This window comes from Gavia stellata, chromosome 27 (genome assembly GCF_030936135.1).
Source record: "Gavia stellata isolate bGavSte3 chromosome 27, bGavSte3.hap2, whole genome shotgun sequence".
NCBI lineage: Eukaryota > Metazoa > Chordata > Aves > Gaviiformes > Gaviidae > Gavia > Gavia stellata.
Genome location: NC_082620.1, coordinates 1089787 through 1106238, shown reverse-complemented (window position 1 = coordinate 1106238; position 16452 = coordinate 1089787). Strand labels below are relative to the sequence as shown.

The following is a 16452-nucleotide window of genomic DNA, read 5'->3' as shown; positions in this document are numbered from 1 at the left end:
CCGCCCCGGGGGGCACCCACCGGGGGCACCGGGAGGGGCGGGGCCAGCGGGAGGGGCGGGGCCGCGCGGGTGAAGGGGGCTGCGCGGAGGGGCGGGGCCGACGGGGTGGGAGGGGCTTGCGCGGTCCCGAAGGGGCGGGGCTTAAGAGTAGGGCGGGGACACGAGCGAGGCGCGGGGCTACCTCGGGCGCGTAGCGAAAAGGGGCGGGGCTAGAGCGCTTTAGGGGCGCGGCTTGCGGGCGCGGGGCGGCCCCGGTCCCTGGAGGGGGCGTGTCCACCGAGGGGAGGCGTGGCCTCAGCCAAGCGCCCGCCAGCACACTGGCGGGGCGGTGGGCGTGGCCAGCGCGGTGGGGGCGTGTCCCGGGGGCGGGGCACTCACGCAGGCGGCCCCCGGGGCGCCGTCGGGGGCTCCGGCGGCGGCGACGGCGGCGGCGTTGGCGGCGTTGGGGGGGGGCGTTGGGGGGGCCCGGCGGGGTCCCAGCCCCACGGCCTCCAGGGAGGGGCTGCGGCCCCGCAGCGCCCGCTGCAAGGCCCCCCCCGCGCCCCCGTCAGCAGCGCCCGGTCCCGCCGGGCGCCCCCGCCCCGGTGTGTGCGTGGGGGCGGTGGGGACACCCCCCCCCCGCCCCGCCGTGCCCCACCTTGAAGGACTCGAAGAAACCCGGGGCGGCGGCGCCGTTGTCGGGGCGCTCCTCGTCGGGGCCCAGCCCCAGCATGGCCTGGCTGCGGGCCTGCAGCTCCTCGTGCAGCGTCTCCAGCAGCGCCGCCCGCGTCCGCTCCTGCGCACCCGCACCGCTGCGGCGGCTCCGCACCACCCCACGCGCGACCGCCCACGCGAGACCCCCACCCCCACCCCACCCCCCACCCCGCACCCACCCGCCCACGCTGCCGGGGAATGCGGTACCCGCCCCCCCCGCACCCCGCCCCGCCCACTCACGCACAGCCCACGCGGCCCCCACGGCGTGCACAGCACCCACAGCAGGCGCAGCACCCAGCTGCGCGGCACCCACATCGCGCACAGCGCCCGGGGGTACGTGGCACCCACACACAGAGCACCCAGTGGACACGGCACCCCCCAGGCGCAGCACCCACGCTGCCCACAGCAGCCACGCGCACAGCACCCGTGGCATGCACAGCACCCACAGCCACCCACGTGCACAGCACCCAATGTCCGTGGCACACCCATGCACAGCACCCACGCGCACAGCACCCATGGCATGCACAGGACCCACTGCCACCCATGTGCACAGCACCCAATGTCCGTGGCACACCCATGCACAGCACCCACGCTCACAGCACCCATGGCATGCACAGGACCCACTGCCACCCATGTGCACAGCACCCAATGTCCGTGGCACACCCGTGCACAGCACCCACGCGCACAGCACCCGTGGCATGTACAGCACCCACAACCACCCATGTGCACAGCACCCAATGTCCATGGCACACCCATGCACAGCACCCACGCAGACAGCACCCGTGGCATGCACAGCACCCACAGCCACCCATGTGCACAGCACCCAATGTCCATGGCACACCATGCACAACACCCACATCCACAGCACCCACGGCGTGCACAGCACCCACAGCAGGCACAGCACCCATCTGCGCGGCACCCACATCGCGCACAGCGCCCGGGGGTACGTGGCACCCACACACAGAGCACCCAGCGGACACGGCACCCCCAGGCGCAGCACCCACGCTGCCCACAGCAGCCACGCGCACAGCACCCGTGGCATGCACAGCACCCACAGCCACCCATGTGCACAGCACCCAATGTCCATGGCACACCCATGCACAGCACCCACGCAGACAGCACCCATGGCATGCACAGGACCCACTGCCACCCATGTGCACAGCACCCAATGTCCGTGGCACACCCATGCACAGCACCCACGCTCACAGCACCCATGGCATGCACAGGACCCACTGCCACCCATGTGCACAGCACCCAATGTCCATGGCACACCATGCACAACACCCACATCCACAGCACCCACGGCATGCACAGCACCCACAGCAGGCACAGCACCCAGCTGCGCGGCACCCACATCGCGCACAGCGCCCGGGGGTATGTGGCACCCACACACAGAGCACCCAGCGGACACGGCACCCCCCAGGCGCAGCACCCACGCTGCCCACAGCACCCACGCAGACAGCACCCATGGCATGCACAGGACCCACTGCCACCCATGTGCACAGCACCCAATGTCCATGGCACACCCATGCACAGCACCCACGCAGACAGCACCCGTGGCATGCACAGGACCCACAGTCACCCACGCGCACAGCACCCAATGTCCATGGCACACCATGCACAGCACCCACGCGCACAGCACCCGTGGCATGCACAGCACCCACAACCGCCCATGTGCACAGCACCCAATGTCCATGGCACACCCATGCACAGCATTCACGCAGACAGCACCCGTGGCATGCACAGCACCCACAGCCACCCACGTGCACAGCACCCAATGTCCATAGCACACCCATGCACAGCACCCACGCAGACAGCACCCGTGGCATGCACAGGACCCACAGCACCCACAGCCACCCACGCGCACAGCACCCGATGTCCATGCACACCCATGCACAGCACCCACGGCATGCACAGCACCCACAGCAGGCATGCTCCCCCACGCCCTGCACAGCACCCACATCATGCGCAGCACCCGGTGTACGCAGCACCCACCCACACAGCACTCCTGCAGGCACAGCACCCATGTGCGCAGCACCCAGATGGTGTGCAGCACCCACATGCATGCCGCTGCTGCGGGCATGCCTCCCCCCCCACCCATGCACAGCACATTGTGCACAGCACCCAATGTATATGGCACCCACGTGCACAGCACCCACAGCAGGCATGGCACCCAGTAGACATTGCACACACCACCCCCCCAGCACCCAGTGTACACAGCACCCACCCACACAGCACCCACACCCCCCCACTGCTGCAGGCACGCTCCCCCCCCCATGCACAGCAGCACCCAGTGTACACAGCACCCACTCACAGAGCACCCAGTGTACATGGCACCCACGTGCACAGCACCACTGCAGGCATAGCACCCACATCATGCACAGCACCCACTGTACATGGCACCCACATGCACAGCCCCCGCATTGTCCACAGCACCCACATGCATGCACAGCACCCACGGCCTGCACAGCACCCACGGCACTGCTGCAGGCACAGCACCCACAGCATGCACAGCCTCATTGCAGGCACAGCACCCACATCCACAGCACCCACAGCCCCGTTGCACACACATCACCCACGTTGTGCACAGCACCCACGGGCCCCACAGCATGCACAGCCCCGTTGCAGGCACAGCACCCACATCCACAGCACCCACAGCACTGCTGCAGGCACAGCACCCACATACACAGCACCCACAGCCCCACCGTGTGCCCAGCACCCTCAGCACCCCCGTGCTCAGCACCCACATTTGCACCCAGCACCCACGCTGTGCCCAGCACCCACATGCCTCATGGCATGCCCAGCACCCTCAGCACCCCTGTGCTCAACACCCAGCACCCACATTTGCACCCAGCACGCACGTGCCCCACGGCGTGCCCAGCACCCTCAGCACCCCCGTGCTCAGCACCCAGCACCCACCCTGTGCCCAGCACCCACATGCCTCATGGCATGCCCAGCACCTTCAGCACCCCCGTGCTCAGCAGCAAGCACCCACATTTGCACCCAGCACCCACGTGCCCCACGGCGTGCCCAGCACCCTCAGCACCCCCGTGCTCAGCACCCAGCACCCACATTTGCACCCAGCACCCATGCTGTGCCCAGCACCCATGTGCCCCATGGCATGCCCAGCACCCTCAGCACCCCCGTGTTCAGCACCCAGCACCCACCCTGTGCCCAGCACCCACATGCCTCATGGCATGCCCAGCACCTTCAGCACCCCTGTGCTCAGCACCCAGCACCCACATTTGCACCCAGCACGCACGTGCCCCACGGCGTGCCCAGCACCCTCAGCACCCCCGTGTTCAGCACCCAGCACCCACGCTGTGCCCAGCACCCACATGCCTCATGGCATGCCCAGCACCCTCAGCACCCCCGTGCTCAGCACCCAGCACCCACATTTGCACCCAGTACCCACGTGCCCCACGGCGTGCCCAGCACCCTCAGCACCCCTGTGCTCAGCACCCAGCACCCACGCTGTGCCCAGCACCCACATGCCTCATGGCATGCCCAGCACCCTCAGCACCCCCGTGCTCAGCACCCAGCACCCACATTTGCACCCAGCACCCACGTGCCCCACGGCATGCCCAGCACCCTCAGCACCCCTGTGCTCAGCACCCAGCACCCACGCTGTGCCCAGCACCCACATGCCTCATGGCATGCCCAGCACCCTCAGCACCCCCTGTGCTCAGCACCCAGCACCCACATTTGCACCCACCTCCAGCTTGGCGAACTTCTCGGCCTTGTAGCAGGCGTACTCGGCGTTGATGAGCTTCGTCAGCAGGAACTCCTGGAACTCGGGGCCCTGCGGGGGCGAGGGGCAGCCCTGGGTGGGTGCCACCCTGGGACACCCCCCCCCAGCAGCACCCATGGGTGCTCACCTTCCTGAAGACGGCGGGGTCGGGCAGCGGCGGGCCGAAGAAGGGCACATCGTCACGGGCGGTGACGGAGACCTGCGGCGGATGGGCAGGGTGGGACGGGGGGGGGGTGACGGGGCACCCCGCCACCCCCAGCACCCCACGGGGATGGGGAAACTGAGGCACGGGGGGGTACCTTGTAGAGGGTGCCCTGGGAGCCGCCCTGCTCCAGCTGCACCACCACGAAGGCGTGGAGGAAGTTGGAGGCGATCATGTCGGGGACGAAGGGGGTGTTCTCGTCCTGGAAGACGATGGCCACGATGTCGTTGCCGATGTGACGCTTCCGCTGCAGCTGCGGGGACACGGGGGGACACGGGGGGACAGGGGGTGGTCGCACCGGGGGGGGGCAAAGGGAATGGCAGAGCCCATGCCCCATAGGTGCCCCCCAGCACCCATGGGTGCCGCTGGAGCTTTTGCATCCCACAGATGCCCCCCAGCACCCAGGGATGCTCTGTCAGCCCCCTGCATCCCATAGATGCCCCCCCCCCCCCAGCACCCATGGGTGCTGCTGGTAGATGCCCCCCAGCACCCATGGGTGCCGCTGGAGCTTTTGCAACCCATAGACACCCCCCCAGCACCCATGGGTGCCCTGCCAGCCCCCTGCATCCCATAGATGTTCCTCAGCACCCATGGGTGCCCTGCCAGCTCCCTGCATCCCATAGATGCCCCCCAGCACCCATGGGTGCCACTGGAGCTTTTGCAACCCATAGACCCCCCCCCTTCCCCAGCACCCAGGGATGTTCTGCCAGCCCCCTGCATCCCATAGATGTTCCCCAGCACCCATGGGTGCCCTGCCAGCCCCCTGCATCCCCTGCATGACCCCCAGCACCCATGGGTGCCCCTGGAGCTTTTGCATCCCACAGACACCCCCCTCCCCAGCACCCAGGGATGTTCTGCCAGCCCCCTGCAGCCCATAGATGCCCCCCCAGCACCCACGGGTGCCCCTGGAGCTTTTGCAACCCATAGACACCCCCCAGCACCCATGGGGTGTGCTGCTAGCCCTTGTGCCCCACAGATGCCCCCCAGCACCCATGGGTGCCACTGGAGCTTTTGCAACCCATAGACCCCCCCCTCCCAGCACCCAGGGATGTTCTGCCAGCCCCCTGCATCCCATAGATGCCCCCCAGCACCTATGGGTGCCTCTGGAGCTTTTGCATCCCAGAGACACCTCCCCAGCACCCACAGGTGCCCCAGGAGCCCCTGCACCCATGGACACACCCAAAGCACCCATAGGTGCCCCACCAGCCCTTCCACCCCATGGGAGTGCCCCAGGACTCCCTAAACCCCCATTGCCCCCAAGCACCCATGTGTTCCCCCCCTCCTCCCCACCCCTTGCCCCCCTGGTTCCTCCACGCCCCCCAGCACCCATGGGTGCCCCACCTGCTGGGCGTCCCCCTCGGTGTAGGGCAGCTTGGTGGAGACGTGGAACATGATCTCCTTGTCGCGGAAATGGCAGTAGACCGACTCGCTGCCCGTCTGCCCGTGGGTCACGTCCAGCCCCCCCCGAAACCTGGGTGTTGGGGGGGGGGAACAGGCACCCTGAACCTGGGCTCCATGGGTGGCCCCCACCCAGCACCCCATCACGCACCCCTTGAAGTCCCGCAGCTGCACCCGTTGACCCAGGACGTCGAGGAATTCAGTGAACGCCGGGCTCTCCTCCGTGGTGCCGAAAAGCTCCTCCTCGGAGGTCTGTGGTGGGGTGGAGATGGGTGCCAGCACCCACCTGGGACCCCCCCACCCTAACCCCCACCCACCCCACCCCATACCTGCCCCAGTTTTTGGTAGATGACCCCAAATTTGAAGTGGTTGCTGAGCACGTGCTCGTCGAAGGCGAGGATGAGGCGGGACGCCTGCGGGGTCAGGAGGGGGTGGAGGTTGGGTGGGGGGCACCCATGGGTGCCCATGGCCCCACCCTGCACCCTGCTCACCTTGGGGTAGAGCACGGGGTAGAAGCGATCCACGTTGACATCCTCGCACACCAGCTGCGGGAAGGATGGGTGATACGATGGGTGGCCCAGGAGTGCGGGGGGCACCCATGGGTGCTGCCGGAGGTGTTGCACCCACCTTGGCCATCTGCACTACGTTGGGGAACTCAGCCAGGCAGGAGATGGGCACCACGTCGTGCAGGGTGCGGGTGCGGGTGCTGCGGGGTGAAGCAGGGGTCAGGGCGGCCCCCTACCCCCAGCCAGCACCCATGGGTGCCCCCTGGCACCCTGCTCACCGCAGCAGCAGGTGGAGGTGCTCCTGCTCGTCGTACTTGAGGGAGAAGACGAGGTGACCCAGCGCCGGGTCCAGGGAGTAGTAGTTGAAGTGCTCCTGTGGGGAGGGGGCCAAGCACCCATGACCACACCAATGGGTGCTCACGCTGGCTGGCACCCATGCCATGGGGCACCCATGCCCGTGAGCACCAATATCCATGAGCACCCATGCCTATGGGGCACCCATGCCCATGGGCCGCCCATCCTACAGACACTTGTAGGGTCCCCATGCTCATGGACACCCATGTCCACAAGCACCCATGCCATGGGGCACCCAGGTCCCTGAGCACCCATAACCCTCAGCACCCATCCCCATGGGGCACCCATCCCCATGAGCACCCACAACCTTCAGCACCCATCCCCATGGGGCACCCGTGTCCATGAGCACCCACACCTACAGATACCACCACCTATGGAGGACCTATACTGACGGACACACATGCAATGAGCCACCCATACCCATGAGCACCCATGCCATGGGTCACCCAGGTTCCTGAGCACCCACACCCTATGGGCACCCATACTTATGGAGCACCCATGCCCATGCGCACCCATGCCCATGCACACCCATGCCATGGGACACCCAGGTCCATGAGCACCCATACCCATGGGGCTCCCATGCCCACAGACACCCACACCCATGTCCATGAGCACCCATACGCATGAGCACCCATGTTTATGGGGTCTCCATGCCCATGCACACCCACACCCATGGGGAACCCACCCACCCCAAGCACCCACGCCTGGAGCACCCACGGGGCCTCACCTTGCCCAAGAAGTGCTTGCGGTAGATCTTGGCCGTGTGGTTGCCCTCAAGCCTTGCCCGGGTGCTGGGTGCCGGGGTGGGGGGGGATTCGGGTGCCCCGCTCAGCTGGTGGTTGGTGCCCTCGATCCAGTAACCCCCAAACTGTGGCAGGAGGATGAGGGGGAACGGCCCCTCCCGGCCCAGCACCTGCACCCACAACCGAGATGGGTGCTCCAGCCACCCACCCATCAACCCGTCCACCCACCCAGCCGCTCGCCTGCCCTTGCACCCATCTCTGGAGGGGAGCGGGTGCTCTACCTCATGCACGCTGGGGTAGGGGATGTAGTCCTCCTCTGTCTGCAAGACAACGGGGTGGGTGAAGGCCATGCTAGCACCCATGGGTGCTGGGGTGGGTGAAGGCCATGCTGGCACCCATGGGTGCTGGTTGGGTGCCCCCACCCCAGCGATGCCTACCTTAAGTGGTGGGGGGATGGCGTGGCGCTGCTGGGCCATCCTGCTGCCCTGCGGAAGACAGGAGCTGTGGGTGCCCGTCACGCCGCCTTGGGATGGGCACCCTCGGTTGGGGAGCACCCATGGGTGCTTACCTCAGGGTGGGGTGGCCGAGGGGGTGGCAGTGCCAGTTGGGGACACGTCTAGGTGGCCTGGGGGGGTCCTGGGGGGTCCATGGCGCTTCCTGGGGGAGAGGAGAGCTCCCCCACAGCCCCTCGCCACGACGCCTGGCTGCTCAGGCAGCAGCGTTACCCCTGAAGCCTACTGATGGCAGCAAGCCAAGCGCCACCTTGCTGGCTGCCAGCAGCCAGCGGGCCAGGAGCAGCGGGTGTCAGGTCACTACATGGTGGGTGGCGGGCTGCTGAGGCCCCCCCAAACTCAGCGCACCCCCTCACCCCCCACCCCGAAGGGCGCCCTCTGCGGGCGGGAGGCGGCGCCGCACGGGGCAGCACCACGGACAGCGCCGGGCACCGGCAGCGCCGAGCACCGCCCGGGACAGGGACCCGGCGACACCGGCGACACCGGCGACACCGTCCCTCTGCAAACACAGCTGTGCTGCAAATGGGTCCCACCCTCGTGCAAAGGCACCCCGGCCCGGTGCAAACACGACGGTGGGCAACCGCGTCCCTGGTGCAAAAGGGGCCCCGGTGCAAATGTGTCCCATCCCCGTGCAAACGCGACGCTGGTGCAACCACCGCCCCGGTGCAAATGGACCCCGTCCCCGTGCAACCATCACCATGGTGCAACCACCGCCCTGGTGCAAATGGGCCCCGTTCCTGTGCAACAACCACCCTGGTGCAAATGAGTCTCGTCCCCGTGCAACCACTGCCCTGGTGCAACCACTGCGCTGGTGCAAATGGGCCTCATCCCCGTGCAAACACCACCCTGGTGCAAATGGACCCCGTCCCTGTGCAACCACCGCCCTGGTGCAACCACCGCCCTGGTGCAAATGAGGCGCATCCTCGTGCAACCACTGCCCTGGTGCAACTGAGCCTCGTCCCCGTGCAACCACCGCCCTGGTGCAAATGAGCCCTGTCCCTGTGCAATCACTGCCCTGGTGCAAATGGGCCCTGTCCCCATGCAACCACCACCCTCGTGCAACCACCCCCCTGGTGCAAATGAGCCTTGTCCCCGTGCAACCACCGCCCTGGTGCAACCACTGCGCTGGTGCAAATGGGCCTCATCCCCGTGCAAACACCACCCTGGTGCAAAGGCACCCTGGCCCCGTGCAACCATCACCATGGTGCAACCACCGCCCTGGTGCAACCACTGCCCTGGTGCAAATGGGCCCCATCCCCGTGCAACCACCACCCTGGTGCAAATGAACCTCGTCCCCGTGCAACCATCACCATGGTACAACCACTGCCATGGTGCAACCACCCCCCTGGTGCAAATGAACCTCGTCCCCGTGCAACCACTGCCCTGGTGCAAACACTGCGCTGGTGCAAATGGGCCCCATCCCCGTGCAACCACCACCATCGTGCAATCACTGCCATGGTGCAACCACCGCCCTGGTGCAACTGAGCCTCGTCCCCGTGCAACCACCACCATGGTGCAACCACCGCCCTGGCGCAACCACTGCCCTGGTGCAAATGACCTCATCCCCGTGCAACCACCACCCTGGTGCAAATGGGCCCCGTCCCCGTGCAATCACTGCCCTGGTGCAAATGGGCCCCGTCCCCATGCAACCACCACCCTCGTGCAACCACCCCCCTGGTGCAAATGAGCCTTGTCCCCGTGCAACCACCACCCTGGTGCAAAGGCACCCTGGCCCCGTGCAACCATCACCATGGTGCAACCACTGCCATGGTGCAAATGACCCTCATCTCCGTGCAACCACCACCCTGGTGCAAATGAACCTCGTCCCCGTGCAACCACTGCCCTGGTGCAAACACTGCGCTGGTGCAAATGGGCCCCATCCCTGTGCAACCACCACCGTCGTGCAATCACTGCCATGGTGCAACCACCGCCCTGGTGCAACCACCGCCCTGGTGCAAATGACCCTCATCCCCGTGCAACCACCACCCTGGTGCAACCACTGCCATGGTGCAACCACCACCCTGGTGCAAATGAGGCCCATCCTTGTGCAACCACCACCCTGGTGCAAGCGCGACCCGTCCCCGTGCAAACACGAGCGCGTGCAAACGCCACGGTGTCACGCGACTCCCCGCAGCCGTGACCCGTCCCCGTGCAAACCCGGACCCTCGTGCAAACCCCCGCACCCGTGGGCCGCGGCGGGACCCCCACGGGGCAGGGGGGCTGTGTGGGGTCCTGGGGGGCTCCCCCATTGCCCCACCCCCACCCCAGCACCCAAGGTGGGGGGGGGGGGGCAGCACCCCGCGGGGGGGGGGGTGACCCAAATGTGGGGACAGGGTGGGGGGGGGGGCAGGTGGGGTTTGGGAGGGACATGGGGGGCAGATTGCGGGGGGGGGGCCCGGGGGGGAGGGGCAGATGATGGGGCCAGGATGGGGGGGGAGGGGGGGGCAGGTTGGGGGGGTGATTCACGCGGGAGGTATTTGGGGGGGGACAGGGTGGTGGGGGGGGCAATTCATAGGGGAGATATGTCGGGGAGGGGCAGGTTGGGGGGTACATGGGGGGGCTGACACCCCCCCCCCCCCCCCCCCCCCCCCCCCCCTCCGCGCTGCCGGTACCGGCACCGGCTGAAGGTCACCGGGGGATGGGGCCCCCCCGGGGCTGCGCCGAGGCGGGGGGGGGGGGGGGGTGTGTGTCTCCGGGGGGACCCCGCGGCGCGGCACTTACCGGAGGGGCGGCGGGGCCGGGGCCGGTACCGGAGCGGAGCCGGTACCGGAGCGGAGCGGGGGCTCCACCGCTCGCAGTCACCGCGCCGCGTCACGTGCGGCGGGGCGGGGCGGCCCCTCCGGGGGGCGGCCGGTACCGGTAACCGGGTACCGGCACCGGGAAACGGTACCGGGAACGGGCAACCGGCTCCAGCAACGGGCACCGGGACCTGCCCCTGGCCCCGCCCCTCCCCGGGACCACCTGGGTGCCCCCACCCACCCCCCCCCCGGTCCCCGGGGAACCGTCTCCATCCCCCCATCCCGCGGTGGGTACCGGGGGACCCCGCGTCCATCACCCGCACCCCCCCAGCGGGGCTCCCTCCCCCCACCCAGGGTACCCCCCCCACCCAGCACCCCCCCAGCGGGGCTCCCTCCCCGCTCCCCAGGGCACCCCCCCCACCCAGGGCACCCCCACCCACCCCTCAGCACCCCCCCAGCGGGGCTCCCTCCCCGCTCCCCAGGGCACCCCCCCACCCAGGGCACCCCCCCCCCACCCCTCAGCACCCCCCCAGCGGGGCTCCCTCCCCCCCACCCCCCCCACGCAGGGCACCCCCCCCCACCCCTCAGCACCCCCCCAGCGGGGCTCCCCCCCACTCCCCAGGGCACCCCCCCACCCAGGGCACCCCCCCCCACCCCTCAGCACCCCCCCAGCGGGGCTCCCCCCCACTCCCCAGGGCACCCCCCCACCCAGGGCACCCCCACCCACCCCTCAGCACCCCCCCAGTGGGGCTCCCCCCCCGCTCCCCCGGGCACCCCCCCACCCCTCAGCACCCAGGACTCGGTTAACCCCCCCCCCAGCACCCATCTCCCCCCCACCCCAGGGGAGATTTCAGCTGCGGGAGGGACACCCCAACTCCGGGGGCACCCCACAGGGCTGGGGGGGGGCAGTGTGGGGACAGAGGGGGACACGACGGTGACACCGAAACATCCCTGCGGCGATGTTTCCACCGCTGAGCATCTGCCACGCACCCCACGGCCGCCCCACGGCTCCGGCACCCATCGGGGCTTCAATAAATAGCACCCTATGGGCTGAGGTTGGGGCGATTCCCGCTCCGGAGAGATCCCGCTCGCTCCCAGCCCGCAGCACCCGCACCCCGTTTTTGGGCTGGCGCGCTCGAGCAGCGTAATAACCCCCCCCCACCTTAAGGCCAGGCGCTAAAATACCAACCAGAGCACGTGTATGCGCTTTAATAAGGCTTCCACAGCTCAAATGACAATTTTAAATCGGATAATGTTTGCAAATAACAGACAAAACGGTAACTGGACCTTTGATCACCTCTTGTACCTGCGGCCGTACCTCACCGCTCGGAAACACCGCCCCGGCCCCGGCTAAATCCTTCCCGCTCAGTTTACAGACTTGAATTTTGCAGTGTTATAAGCTCATAAGGAAGAGATTTTTTTTTTTTTGTAACATTAAAAAAAAAAATTAACAGCAAATTGAAAAAAACAACCCAAAAAATGGAATTTCCAGGGAATATGTACACAAGCGAGTGCTTCAGTCGGGGAAGAAGAAAACCTCCCGCCCGTTCCCGAAGGACGGAGGGGCTTCGGCGCGCTGAATTCCGGCTGGCATCTTTACCTTGGGAAAGAATACGCGGGTCCACCTCGCCCCAAACCCCACCTTTTAAGAGCTCCACGACCCCAAACGTCGGCCGCTTCACCCCACAACCCGCCGGGGAGGAGGACGCGGAGCCGCCGCGCCCGGCAAAGGGCAGCTGTAATTCTTCGGCTAAAAGATAACATTTAAAATAAAGGCTTACGGGGGTTGTCGGGAGGGGGTATGTGTCACCCCCCTCTTCTCGCAGCCCCAAACTCCGGCAATCCTTTAAAAGATAAAGGCGATGCGGCAGCAACCCGACTCTCCGCAGCACGTTTTGCCGTGGAAACAAGTTAAAAGGGGGAAAAGGAAGAGGAAACGTCTAACTTTATTACGGAGATACCTCGACAGTGCCCTTTTTTTATTGAAGTCTGAAGTGGTACACTATTTTCTCCTACTAATAGGCAAAGGGACAGATCCTTTCCGGGAGCTACAGATGTAAAAACCCCAAATAATTGTTAGTGCATTCCTGAAAAACGAGAAGAGAGGGGGGGGAAAAGAAAAAAACCTCTTCCCAAGGGAAACACGCCACCCACCCGCGCCCCCATCGCCATCGCGCCAGGCCGTGGGCAAAAGCGCTCCCGGCAGTCCCGGCCTGGAGGAAAAGATGTTCCCAAAAGTCGTTAAAATACCCCCCGCCCCCGTTTCTAAAAAACACGGTTCACAAAGACCAGGTGGTTATTGAAAGATCATCAAACGTTTGGAAGCGAAGGCGAGCGGCCGAAAAGGCGGCGAGGGAGGCGGCTCCCCGTCCCCTCCGCGCCGGAAGGCTGTCGGCGGCAGACCACAGCTTACGTTTTGGGTTAAATAGATGAAGATTTGGGGTTTGGTTTTGTTTTTTTTTTTGAAAGAGAGCTAGACATTCCTCACAAGTAACAATTTCTTTACTTCCATGCTGTACTGAAAGAGTAATAGTGGATCAAAGACAGGATTATCTGTAAGCAGGTTACGCCCAAAGAGTTACTCGAGAAGAGATCAGGATGGTTTTGATCTACTGGATCCCAACCCCTCTGCGGCCAGACGAGCGCCGTGCGGGATTGGAGTCGGGGATACACGAGAAGGCCTCCGTCTCCCTCGCCTGTAAACACGATACGCTCTTACTGCTGCTAAAACTTTCCAACCTTCCTGTTGCTTTATTAAATATAAAATCGGGAACGTTCTCTTGAAGGCAGGACGTCCTTCAGTGCAATCTGCTTTGACATAAGGCATTTTTTTTTGGGGGGGGGGACACGACAGTCATCTCAGAATGGGTTTCTGCCTTCTGGAAGAGTCAAAGAGTTCAGTCCTGCATCCACCTTTTTTTTTTTTTTTTCTTTTAATGCCCTACCGTGTCAAAATCCTCTTCCCTTCTGGTCGCTCCTCTGTTGCCAACGCTTAGAAAACCATCAGTGTCCAAGTAAACCAGTCCCTGGGGAGAAAAGACAACCACCAAAAGATGACGACGCTTACGGGACGGAGATGAAGTTAGCGTGGGCAAACATAAAGGGGCGGAGGGGGGGGGAATAATCCCCCAGACTCACCTTTAAATCCTTCTTCAGGCATGCAGACTGGGGATGGGGAGAAAAAGACACGGCGTTAGAAGTCTGACAGTCGTTTCGAAAAGGATCTTTTGTCTGAGCGGCGGCGTACCGCTGAATCTCCCGTTGGCAGTGACGGGAAAGCTTCGGCGTCTCTATTTTCTACCTTTACAACCCAAATCCAACACAGTCCCTTGGCCGCCGATACCTCTCCCAAAATCACAGCGGCGAGGCGCCTTCCCCAAACCCCAAAACCATCCGGACGTGTCCCGCCCCCCCGCCCTTACCTTGCATAACGTCGTCCATCGCCGCGTAATCTGCGATTGGTTCATCAGCCTGGAAAATAAAGCGGAGCAGGGGATTAACGAGCAAGCGGCCTCGTTTGGAAGGTCACAGCCCGATCCGTTCACGATGCTGCTCTGGAGGGGAGCGGGGAACAGGTCTCTTGCCCAAACACCGTCTGGGAATAAGAGGGGAGGACTCGCTCCCGAATTTAGCCGTATTTTGGGCTGGTACGCACACAGCTCAGCAGCAAAGGCCAGCTAATAAATGCTCTCTAAATAAAAAAAAACCAAAGGGGTTTTCCTCCTCCTAGAAGGAGCTCCAGGAGGAACTCGTCAAATGAGGCTACCGAGCAGCCACGGGCGGGCACGTCTAGCGCGCGGCAGTTTTCACACGCGCCGCCACGTCTTTCTCTTTGGTTGTACAAAAATCACTTCAATTCTCCGCTTTATTCGGTTTTTATTTTAGCAGCCACTCTCTCACGTTACCTTTAATAAAATGACGGACTCGGGGATGACTCCCAGGCTGCCGAGCGTTGCGGTGTCGTCGCTCAGTATCTTCCCGTCGATCGACAAATTCTGGTCGAAGGGAGCAACTGAAAATGCATGCATGATCTGTGCCAACACAATGAGACACGCTGATTTTGTGCGGAGGGAAAAACATATCGCTGAGCTACACAAAAAAATACCACGTTTAGAAGAGCAACACGCGCCTTTCGATGCCGCGTGGGATTTTATAGCCTTTCCCTCCATCCCCTCCCCAGCTGCGCGCTCCTAATTTTGTGTTTTCTTACTCGAGACGACTCATTCCTTGGAGGAAAAACACCTTACCTGTATTTTCAGCTCTTTCAGCGTCTGATTAGCAGAAACAAGCAGCGCTTTCTCCCCTCTGACTTTCCGGTGCCGGGTGCTTCGCCTGATCCCTTGCTTTTGGTAAGCGACGTAGCTCTGGTGCGAGATCTTCTGGCGCTTCGCACCACCGTTGGTCTAGAAACACGAGGCAAAAATCAGGAGCCCAAGTTTGGGATCGGCGGAAAATATAACCTCCCCATACCCCGGACTGCGTTTTGGGCGAGTCGGTCACGCGAGGGAAGGCACGAAGCGTTGAAAAGCCCCTTCGAAAGCGAGTCGCCGCATGCAAGTATGACGAGGACCGAAGGACTTGCCTTGAAACCTCGGTTCCTGCTCCTAACGCTAGCGCGGGGCGGATTACCAGCCAAGCGTCCGAGTCACTACCGATATTTGACCTCTCCAAAAACAAAGCGATGGTGCGGTACGACCATTAAAATGACAATTTAAGACACTGTTGGTTTCGCCTGCTAGCGGTAAACAGAGGAGGAGGGCTGTCCCATCATGCTGACTCAAAGGGTGATGCAAAAACCAAGGAACCTGGCGGTATTTTTGATCTCTACCTGGTTAAAATCTGGGTCTTGCTCCCCCTCTGGCTTGTTTTCCTCCCTTTCCTCTTCAGCTTCTGAGCTGCTCACGTTCAGCTCTGGAGCAGCGTCCTTCATTACCTGAAGTCATAAAAATCATTCTCCGTAACTAACCCGACAGCATCAGCCCAGACTGTCACATCATGGCAAACAGCTTGCAGAGACTTCCAGGATGCCACCTTGATCCAAAGAACCGAGGCAGAGCAGGAATAACCCAGGGACCTGCTCCACGTGCTCTGCAAAGTCTTCTCCACCCCTCCCCGGCTGCAGCGAACCATGGCGGGATTCGGCTCAGGAGAACAAGCTTCTCTATTGAACTGCAGGTGCTTCCTGCGGCTCAGGACCTGCCCTCCTCTCTAGGCAAAGGGAAAGTCTCCAGGGGCCTGGACTGATTTCTTTCCCATTAGCTGGCTGCTTCTCTGGTTCATCTAAGTGTATTACGAAAGCCCGAACACGGAGAAAGGAATATTATCTGTAAATTAGATGCTTATCCATCCCTGCAGCAGACCGACAGAGGCACTCAGCACCATTATTTATGGGTCTGGAGGTTGTAAGTAAATGAAATCTAAATAATTTACACAAACATATAAATAAAAAGGATGTTGAGTTCTGTATAAGTCACTCCAGGAGGCACGGATCTGCCGGGCGTGCGTTCACGTCTACGCTTTGGCTGGAGCTGGGGTTTGCAGGAGCCCAGGAGACT

General features: G+C 63.9%; 2 protein-coding genes across 2 annotated transcripts in view; both read right to left on the bottom strand.

The window, feature by feature from the left end:
* Nucleotides 1–294: 294 nt before the first annotated feature.
* Nucleotides 295–8243, bottom strand: RAP1GAP (RAP1 GTPase activating protein). The gene is made up of 15 exons (XM_059829824.1): nucleotides 8216–8243; nucleotides 8085–8132; nucleotides 7929–7967; nucleotides 7632–7817; nucleotides 6829–6923; nucleotides 6672–6750; nucleotides 6536–6589; nucleotides 6374–6457; nucleotides 6196–6296; nucleotides 5988–6117; nucleotides 4744–4899; nucleotides 4572–4643; nucleotides 4409–4495; nucleotides 638–775; nucleotides 295–522 (listed from the first exon to the last, which is right to left on the bottom strand). Exons 2-15 carry the CDS (start codon nucleotides 8121–8123, stop codon nucleotides 295–297), a joined length of 1488 nt encoding a protein of 495 aa, XP_059685807.1. The 5' UTR covers nucleotides 8124–8132; nucleotides 8216–8243.
* Nucleotides 8244–12090: 3847 nt separating this feature from the next.
* The window catches only part of USP48 (ubiquitin specific peptidase 48), a 30862-nt gene continuing 26500 nt past the window's right edge, over nucleotides 12091–16452 (bottom strand). Inside the window, 6 exon segments of the mRNA XM_059829984.1 lie at nucleotides 12091–13923; nucleotides 14036–14062; nucleotides 14320–14368; nucleotides 14803–14928; nucleotides 15145–15300; nucleotides 15726–15830. Coding sequence (XP_059685967.1) covers nucleotides 13901–13923; nucleotides 14036–14062; nucleotides 14320–14368; nucleotides 14803–14928; nucleotides 15145–15300; nucleotides 15726–15830 — 486 coding nt within the window. The 3' untranslated portion in view covers nucleotides 12091–13900.

Bases quoted from the DNA above. Each gene is read 5' to 3' on its own strand.
- RAP1GAP (XM_059829824.1), bottom strand. From the start codon at position 8,123: ATGGCCCAGCAGCGCCACGCCATCCCCCCACCACTTAAG. The intron at 6,118-6,195 runs GTGCGTGATGGG...CCCAACACCCAG, and splicing joins CAGCTGCGGGACTTCAAGGG to GTTTCGGGGGGGGCTGGACG. The intron at 4,644-4,743 runs GTACCCCCCCGT...CATCCGCCGCAG, and splicing joins CCCAGGGCACCCTCTACAAG to GTCTCCGTCACCGCCCGTGA.